At 46.8% G+C, this 9,912-nt stretch overlaps 1 protein-coding gene across 1 annotated transcript; it reads right to left on the bottom strand.

Annotated features, from left to right (window-relative positions):
* Positions 1-1,917: 1,917 nt before the first annotated feature.
* On the bottom strand, positions 1,918-2,493 carry LOC123249295 (cell division control protein 42 homolog). Its single transcript, XM_044678286.1, has one exon. The coding sequence runs from the start codon at positions 2,491-2,493 to the stop codon at positions 1,918-1,920; it is 576 nt and encodes a 191-aa protein (XP_044534221.1).
* Between the last annotated feature and the right edge of the window lie 7,419 nt (positions 2,494-9,912).

The raw sequence follows: 9,912 nt of genomic DNA, 5'->3' as shown, positions 1-9,912 counted from the left end.
GGGGGGGGAGGGGTTTGTTGGGGAGAAGAGAAGAGGGAGAAGCATCCCTAGCAGGTAGATGGAACATACCAGAGTCATGGTTTGGGTTGGAGAACCAAACACAGAATGTGGTCTAGAGCACGGATGATTGGCCACGTACATCAAGACTAGGGGAGAGGAGAGGAGGCGAGAAGAGGGAGCAGATCCTTGGGATGCGGGAAAGGAAGCTGTCTGTCATGGTCACGGCCAGAGAGAATCGGGAAAAGGCAAAGGCAAGCACCCGCCGAGGGACTTCCTGCTGCTTTATTTGGGGCAACAAAGGACACGGCTGTGGGGTTCGTATGTAATCCGTCTGTCTGCAAAGGACGGAGAAATGAGAAGCATCCCGTCCTAGTGAACCTCTACCCATTAGGATTGGAAGATGAACGGGACAAAGTGCCTGTGGACACTAGGAGCTCTGCTAAAAGGCAAGCAAGCAAGCAAGCAAGCAAGCATTTCTAATAGAGCCTGGGATCTGCTGGCGGAGGGATTTCTCACCCACAAAACAAAGGCAAAGGGTCGACCTCTGGCTGGTATTTGAGGTGGTAACTGTGTCCCTCCCGCCCAGCTTCATAAGGAAGCTGGTTCCCTACCCCAAGCTCTCCTGAAAGGTCATTTGTATCATTTCTGAGGCCATTTTCTGCCAACGCCAGTCCTTTCCCCTTCTGCCTAAACCCACCGGGTTCACCATCTCTGCTCCAAGCAGACGACCTGAGGCTCCATCAGCTGCACGTTGGCGGCCAGTCTCTCTGCCGCTGCCTCACAGAACAAAATGAAAGAGGGCCGCCCTTTAAAGTTCGAAATCGAACCCTTCCCCCCCCCCCAGGTTCCAAACGTGCCCCGATTTCGTTCTCCAATCATGAAGGTTGGCCCTTCACCTCAAAAGGGACGACTGGCAAATCGAGGTCTTCCAAGCCACGGCCAAGAATCCCCGGCCATCCATGCCAGAAGGGAAAAGGGTCCAGGCGTGCTGTGCCCACCGGTGGTTTTGCTCAACGCTGCATCTACTCAGCCTGTGGAGGGGAAAGAGCAGCATCCAAAAGGGAGCGGAAATTGCTGAGGGGATTCATTCTCTTTACTCACCCTAAAGAGCACTAGTTGAGGCAGATCTGTTTTCTGCACTGGGTCTGAGAAGTGGAATCCACCTTGTTCTCTTCCCTCCAAGTCCTCCCTGTCCCTGCCCTTTCTGGCTAATGAATTTTTAATTTTTTAATTTTTTTTTTAAAATGTTAAAAACAAATCTGGCCTCAGACACTTCCCAGCTGTGTGACCTTGGGCAAGTCCCTTAACTCCATTGCCTAGCCTTTACCACTCTTCCGCCTTGGAACCAATACGCAGTATTGAATCCAAGATGGATGGTAAAAGTTTTATAAATTTATAATTTATGTATACATAATATGAAATTATGTGACTTTTTAATTGATTAATCATGGAAAATTAATAATCAATTAATATTAAATAGATATAAGTATAAATTAATTAATTGTTGATGGTCAATTAATTAGCTAGTAATGGAAAAATAAAAACAAGAACATTGATAATAAAATTCCCAATGGCACAGCACTACCCTTTAAAAAAATAAGGGGAAAAAGGCCCCGAGTAAGGCACCTATAAGCAGCTTCAAGAATTTGGGTCTAAAATGAATCTGTTACATGGCTGTCACTAGTATGCCTTGTTCTTACAACAAACAAATGAAAATCAAAACAGTAAAGAAAACTCATATGGTCAGTTTTCTGACAAAACACTAACTACCACTTAAAAGAGGATGGAGGGGAAAGTGGGAGCTCCAGTGGGTCTTATCTCACAAAGGGAGGGTGTTGGTGCACACAGAACATTTTTCATTATTGCAAAAGAACCGAATTTTAATTTTACATTCAGTGAGGGTGATGAGCCTCCTGCTCAGAGCAGAACACACTTGTGCCCCTTCTTGGGTTTGGGAGGATCCAGGGAAGCCAATATGGCCTCATCAAAAACATTCTTCAGGCCTTTCTGGGTGAGCGCTGAACACTCCACGTATTTGATGCCCTTCAGGTCCCTGGTGAGCTTCTCGGCGATCTCCGCCGTGACGGGCTTCTGTTTCTTCTTGGCCAGCGTCTCCAGAGCGAAGGGGTTCTCTCGCAGATCAATCTGGGTCCCGACCAGCAGGAAGGGCGTCTTGGGACAGTGGTGCGTGATTTCCGGGACCCACTTCTGCCTCACATTTTGGAAGGAGGACGGGGACACCACGGAGAAGCAGACCAGGAACACGTCCGTCTGCGGGTAGCTGAGGGGCCGCAGCCTGTCGTAGTCTTCCTGGCCGGCCGTGTCGAAGAGCCCGAGGGTGTGGGGGTTGGACCCGATCATCACCGTGACGGCGTAGTTGTCGAAGACGGTGGGCACGTACTCCGAGGGGAACTTGTTGGTGGTGTAGGAGATCAGCAGGCACGTCTTGCCCACTGCGCCGTCTCCCACCACCACGCACTTAATCGTCTGCATCATTGGAGTCATTCTCCCGCGGCCCTTTGCGTCCTTCAGGTTCAGGAGAGACAACAGATCTGGCGCTTGCCAAGGGCCAGGCGGGCCGAGCTTAGGGAGAGCTTTGGCAAAAACCTCGAGATTCCTTTCTGGCTACGGGTGCGAGCGAGATTAACCTCAGGTCTTTGCCGGGAGCCCACTGGAAGCAGCACAGGGCGGTGAGGTCCCTTTGGCTCCTGGCTCAGGGCGGAAAGCAGCACGGGGTGGGTGGGGGTGGGTGCAACGGTCCCCAACGCCCCTTCTCGGGGCCAGAAGGGGGTGGGGAGGAAAAGGGGGTGGGCGTTGAGCCCAAGATCCGAAGGTCGCCCTCCTCTCCCTGCCTATCTACTACTAGCAATAAGGATCTCAGTCCCCTCACACAGGATCCTCTTCCTAGATGCTGGAGAGAGAGGGAGGGAGGGATCTGAGAAGGGGGAGGGGGGAGAGGAGGAAGGGAGGGAGGGGGCGAGGGAGCGCGCCGCATCAGGAGGATAACTATTAAAAGATTTATTCAAATAGGACAATGAGATGGATGAAGAAGGAAGGACATCACTGTAGCCGTTTGGGTATGGAACCCCCTCCCTCGGTACACTGCAAACCTTCGGAGAACAGGGACAAAGTCTAATTCAATTTCATATCTAACAAAGAGGCGCTGAGCATCTCTAGACCTCATTCCCTTCTGATAGAGCCTGTTGTCTAGTGAGAATAAATGACACAAGCACGGGGGGCTTCCGCGTAGCAAAGAGCACGACAAAAATAATCATAACTCCAACCCCAGTGAAGACATTCAAGTTCGAAGCCTCATGGTTCGATGCTGACTATGAGACCAAGGGAAGTCAGTTTGATGCTCGAAACCTCAATTTCCCCATCTGTACAAAGGGAATAATTTTCTGAACCAAAGTCCTCACCGGGCTGCTGAAGGGAAACCTTGGAGGAGCACCAAAAAGGGGGAATCGTTTTTTTACTCTTCACAATGAAAACTAATTAGGTATGTAACATTGATTGAATGAATGAATGGAAAGATGAATGAATGAATGAATGAATGCATGTTTGATCTGTTAAGAGTTAAGGCAGCCTCGGGCTCTGAAGCATGCATTCCTCTTTCTTTTAGAGAATAAACTCCTCAAGGTCAGACATCCTGGCTAATAAATCTTTACATTGTTCATAGCTTCTAAAATAGTATTTTGACTATCAGGAGTGTTCCATAAACATTTCTCTCTGTCTCTGTCTGTCTGTCTGTCTGTCTCTCTCTGTCTGTCTCTGTCTCTCTCTCTCCTCTCTCCTTCACCATGGCCCAAAATGGACAAGAAACAAGTTCTGAGGTTTCTGATTTTGTTTCATCAGAGGAGGCCATTCTTAGGGGCAGCGGCCCAGAATTATTGAATAACAAATGCTTTCCATTTCCTTGGCATTTGGCCCTACAAAGTGTCATGAAATTTGTTATCTGAACTCCCATCATCTGTAAAATGAACTGAAGAAGGAAATGGCCAATCTCTCCACTGTCTTTGTCCCCAAAACCCCAAATGGGGTCATGAAGAGTCATACATGACTGAAAAGACAGAATAACAACAGGATTCTCAGGGATCCAGAGCTCAATCACCTTTGATCTCCAGGAAAAGCCAGTCACTGAGCTAATTCTAAGAAGGCCATTTAATATGTGGACATCTCAAGGCTCTTTAGCCGAGTTTTCTAGTTAGGCAATGATTAACCCCTATTTAAACAACAAAACTAAGAAATCTTTTTCCATGGATTTGTCCAATCCCTGACTTTTGAACCAAAGCTCCCCAATTCATTCAGCCCTCCACCGAGCCTTTCCTATGAAGAACAGTGAATATTGGGTCTGATGCTGGAGGCCTTTGGGACCTACAAGCCCAGGGATGTTTTCAAAGGCACAAAACGGCCCCCGACTAATGTTTTTTTTTTTTTTTGTGTGTGTGTGTGTGTGTGTGTGTGTGTGTGTGTGTGTGTGTGTGTGTGTTCTCACTCTTATATGCCAAACTAGGAAAAAAAATTAAGCAGAAAGACTGTCCCTGCCCTCAAAGCGTTTGCTTTCCAATGGAAGGAGACCACCTCAAAAAGGAAAGTAGAAAGCAGGAAGGACTGGCAGAATTGGAGAGAAAAGCCAAAGAGCCAGGAATAGAGCTCAGAGGTAAAAGAAGTCGTGGAGGGCCTGGAGACTCTCCTTAAAATGGACTCAATGGAAGATGGAAGGAAGGAGCCAATCAGAGTAGAAGTGGAGCAAACATCATAGATGGTAACCCTCCAGGCTAAGGTGATCTTTGTGGCATGACTGGAAATGCAATGTACAGACAGTAGAAAATAGACGAGTCCACTCATTTCTATGTCTTCTCTCAGGAAACTGCCAAGTTTCCCACTGTCTCATCTGGAGCTCTCCCTATTCCCACTTGTAATTGTTCAGGACACTTAAAAAAAAGGCCACAACCAAACTCATTGTAACTGTGTGTTGTCCAAGAGCTAATTGGTTCTGAATAAGCTCCAGAGCTTCCTGGGGAAATGCTAGAGCCCTGGCCCTTGAACTTTGGGGTGCTTTCTTCATTTCCTCTGGCTTTCTCCTGTTTCTGGAATGTTTTTTCTCCTTCTCATCTCCTGCACTCTCAGGCTTCATTCAGGTCTCAGATTTCTTCTGCAAGAAACCTTGAGCTGGTGCCTTCATGGGGAGATTCCTTCCCCTCCATACTGTTTCTCTCTAGTTTGTAAGTTATTTGTGGGTTGTCTTCCCCATTAGAGCATGAGCTCCCCAAGGGTAAGGACTGTTTGGGCTTTCACTGTATCCCTGGGGCTTAGCAAAGTGCCTGGCACTTAGCAGGTGTTGGAGGAATGTTCACTGACCTGAGTTGCCCAGAGCTGCTCAGGGGACAATGTAGAAGACTTTCTTCCCAGTCTTGTTTCAGAGAGGGGGGCATGGTGACAACAAGTTCTTTTCTCAGGAACAAACAGTGACTCACCTTTTTTTTAGGATCCATTTTCCATTGAAGTCATAGAGTAAGAGGTGTCAAATCAAATCCACCTTTTGGATCAACAAGGACAAAGACCGTGACCCTACCTTTGGCTGATAGATAGAGAAAACTGGTTCCAAAGCCCCTGGGACAGTTGGGCTACTAAATGGGCAATCGGGCAGTGGGGAGAGGCACAGGCCAACTGCCCATGAGTCTATGCCCTCACCTCATTTTACAACAGAGGAAACAGACTTGGTCCAAGTCTTCCTAGTCATTATTAGGAGAGTCCAGATTCATGGGATGATGATCTTGGAGCTGTGAGATAAAGATGCTTAGAGACCCCCATCACTACAACCTCCTTATTTTAAAGAGGAAGAACCTGAGACTTGGGAAGGGGTAAGAGACTGGCCCAAGTTAACCCAGGGCAGTGATGACATGTAGCCATTTTCGATGACATGCAGCTGCATACAGAGAAGTATGGGGCCGCTGCTGAGGATGAAACATTTGCTGTAGTGTAGTGTAGACACACTGTGAACTATAGATGACATTTCTACCTGTATTAATTTACCTATTTTGGTTTATTAAATATAGTTATATATTACAATTATACATTTTTGTTATTTAAAGTATATCATGAAATTATGTTTTTTTTCCTCAAAGTGACACCACCCAAGTTATGCTCAGTTTTTTGATGAATTTTGACACACCAAGCTCAAAAGGTTGCCCATCACTGACCTAGGAAGTAAGTGACATAATGCAGGATCTTCACTCCAGGCCTCTCACCCCTAATCCACCTCTGTCCAAGGTCCTAACTGGGAAATCAAAGGCAGAGGGGGTGGAGGAGGGTTCATCAATGAAGAAATAAGGACGTTAATTTGGGAAGTGATGTCGTCCATAGTCAATAGAGCCAGGCGTTCACTAAGGAGCTCAGATGATCCTGGTGATTAATGGTGACCCATTCACCAGAGCTCTATTTCTGGAGCCTTTGTGAGTTTACAAAGCATAATATAATAATGGCTGCCATTTATAGGACATTGTTTGGTTTGCTAAGCAACAAGTATATTGTGTATGTAGATAATTATATGTACCTAACTGTATATGTAGACATGATGTAGCACATGCACACACAGAGAGGGGTGCTATTAATGTCCCAGGAAACTGATTGGATTCATCCTGCCCAGGAAAGGAGCCTTGATTTGGTGGCTATAGTCAAAGCTGAAGGTCAGGAGGGAGCAGACACATCGGAGAGATGGTCCCGAAGCTTTGGATCAGGGTCCAGTGAGGTATGAAGAGCTCTCAGCCATCTGGAGCCTAAGGAAGTCTCATGCCAGGGGTGAGGCCAAGGCTAGAGCCCAGAGGCAGGAGGTGGTTTTGTGTCTCTTTAAGGGAGATCAGATATTAGGAATTCAGAGGAAGAGACATGGATGGAGGAGGAAATCTGGCCTAAGGGACCTGAAGCCACTGCCCCACTTGCCAAGATGGGCTCCAGGGTCTTTTTCCCTGGTCAGAGAACCAGAAAGGCATCCAAGAGCCTGTTTGGAGGCAGGACACTGACTGCTGGACACAGAACTCATCCTACACATGTTTGTTTCTCTCTGCTTCTCTCCAAAACATTCATAACCAAGGACATCTGTTCTTCCTGCTGGGCCCTCATTCTGAGTCAACATGCCTGCCATGGCAGCTCCAAAAGAGATGGGTCCTGGCCACATTTTTAGCCTTTTGTGGCAAAGATCAAAGCGGAGGGAAGGCCATTGGCCCTGGACATTCTCTTCCTTTCCAACCATTACTTCAAGTGGGGCTATTGCCCTTCGGGAAGGAGCCAAGCATACATGCAGTCACAGAAGGGCATTCCCCAGCCAAGTTGACGCCCCTGACCATGGGTCTCCCTCCCAAATGAGAGTGTTTGGTGTCCATCCTCTCGGGTTTTTATTTTTCTTGTCTCATCAATAGAAAGGGAGACGTGTCTGACTGAAAAAAAATACATCATTCTGGCTATTTCAGAAGGGATGTGAATCCTCTCAACCCTTAAGGCAGCTGACACACAAAGCTGGCTGGCTAGCTGATGAGTTATGGATCTTGTGTCTTCCCTGGGGCTCCCATTTATGTGGACAATTGACACTTTGCTGTAGAAAAGGAGGGGGCCTCATTTACTCTGGTCTGGAGAAGCTCATTTGGAATAGATTTCAGACCCCTGGGTTCAAGGCTGAAGAATGACAGGTGTCCCATAAAGGTCTATTCTGATTCTAAACAGGAAGGCCACAGATACCCCTGGTGGGGCAGCCCACACTGGGGCACTTGGTGAGAGAGGGGCAATCTGAGCCTGGCCCTCAGCATCTGGCCTGAATGCTCACTCTTGTCTGAAATGAAAGATGGCGGAGGGCCCTGCTAAGAGTGGGCAGTCTGAAAGCTCTTGCCTGGTTCCCATTTCCAAGGTCACAGGAAGGGTAATTGTCAATCAAACCCTGGACACAGAGAGCAGACAGGAAGAACCCCCCCAAGGAAAACAGGCAAGCAATGGCGGAGCTTCCAGAGGTTGACTATTCGAGACCAGCCTGGATTGGTCCGTTCCAGGGATGTTGTCTCTTGCAGAATTCTGGGAGGAAGCCAGCCTTCTTTGAGAGCCCTAAAAAGGTTCTGTCAGCATCACCTGTATCATCTGTCAAAGCCTTTCGCCACAAGGCAGATGGTCCAGCTGTAAAGGGCTCATCAGTCAGTAAGCCGAGGGCTGCCCAATACAGCTTTGGGGTGCCTTGAGTGTGCCCTAGCCTTGAGCTGCACCCCTGAGGAGGTTATGCCTCAAATCACAAGGCCTGGCTCCCACGGGTCTCTTCTTCATCTCATCCTTACCTTCTATTTGTTCTTCCCTTAGGCTGTTAGAGTTGTCACTAAGGAACTTCCAGAACTGCCCAAAAAGTCCATTTCTGAGCCTTATTGTTGCCTCCTGGACAGGCTTCTCTTTGCTCAAACAAGGAATAACCCATCACTGTGAGTGTCCTCGTCCTTCTTAGCTTCCAACCATTCCAATCATTTCTCAAACTCAAATGCCCCCTTGAGGAAGAGAGATTTGACATCAACATTTCTGACTGTGGAATCAAGAGGAAAAAAGTCCAACTTCCTATATTTGCCTCTGAGAACTTCAGCTCCCCCATGGCCTAGGGTTCTGCAGGGGGTTCAGAGGGACCTGGCCTCCCTTCAAGGCTTCAAACTTCCTAGGAGGTGACTTACTTCCAGGTCCATGGCCTTGCCTTGGAAGAAGGGTTGAGGTGCCCAGAGCCGTGCCCCCAAGGGGTGTGCTCTCCCAAACTGGGTGAAGGGGCATTTGTAAAGAGACGAAGGCAAAGAAGGTCATTTGCAAGTCCATGAAACAAGTACTTATTAGAGTCATCGTATGATCAAAACAGTACACTCAGTACTAGAACACATCAGATAAGTGAAAGATGTGAGAGACTCAGGGGCAGCTCGGTGGCTCCATGGATAAAGCCAAGCTTGGGGACAGGAGATTCTGGGTTTGAATCTAAACAGACACATCCTAGCAGTGTGACAATGGGTATGTCATTTAATTCCTATTGACTAGCCATGACCACTCTTCTGTCTTGGAAATGATAGTTCATATTGATTTTAAGATGGAAGGTAATGGGCATAAAAGAAAGAAAAAGAAAAATGTGATAGAACGTCCTCTGGGAACAACCCATCTAATGAAGGTAGTCTTAGACGTGAGGACAGGAAAGTAAAAAACAAGGGAGGGAGGGAGGGATGCATGATCCTGCAGTAGACAAAGATGAGAGACGAACAATGTTCTGAGTGCCTGTAAGGAACCACCCAGCATTACAGAACATCTAAATTAGAAAAGATTAGCCTCATGTGAAGTATGCCCAAAGGTCCAAGCTTTGAGGACTCACTGTTTGACAAAATATGCTGGGAAAACTGGAAAGCAATCTGGTAGAAACCAGACAAAGAGCATCATCTCAGACCATATACCAAGGTAAGCTCTGATATATGATTTAGACATAAGCAAATTAGGGGAGTATGTTAAAAATCACCTGTCAAATCTATGGACAAGAGAAAAGTATATCACTAAACAAGAGAGACAGAGGGTCACAGGAGGTAAAATGGATAATTTTGATTACATGAAATTAAGAGGATTTTGCACAAACGGAACACATGCAGCCAAAATTAGAAGGAAAGCAGGGAACTGGAGGAGGGGGAAAAGAGGCAGAATTCATGGCAAGTTTCTCTGATAAAGATTTCATTTCTCAAATATAAAGAGAAGGCAGAGTCAAATTTGTGACAATCTCTGTCATTCCCCAATTAATAAATGGTCAAAGTATATGAACAGGTAGTTTCCAGAAAAATAAATCAAAACTGTCAATCATCACATTAAAAATGCTTTAAATCACTAATGATTAGAGAAATGTAAATTAAATCAACTCTGAGGCACCACCTC

Source organism: Gracilinanus agilis, chromosome 5, assembly GCF_016433145.1.
Source record: "Gracilinanus agilis isolate LMUSP501 chromosome 5, AgileGrace, whole genome shotgun sequence".
NCBI classification, from domain to species: domain Eukaryota; kingdom Metazoa; phylum Chordata; class Mammalia; order Didelphimorphia; family Didelphidae; genus Gracilinanus; species Gracilinanus agilis.
Note: the sequence above shows the minus strand (reverse complement) of the source record. Positions and strands in the feature narration are given on the sequence as shown.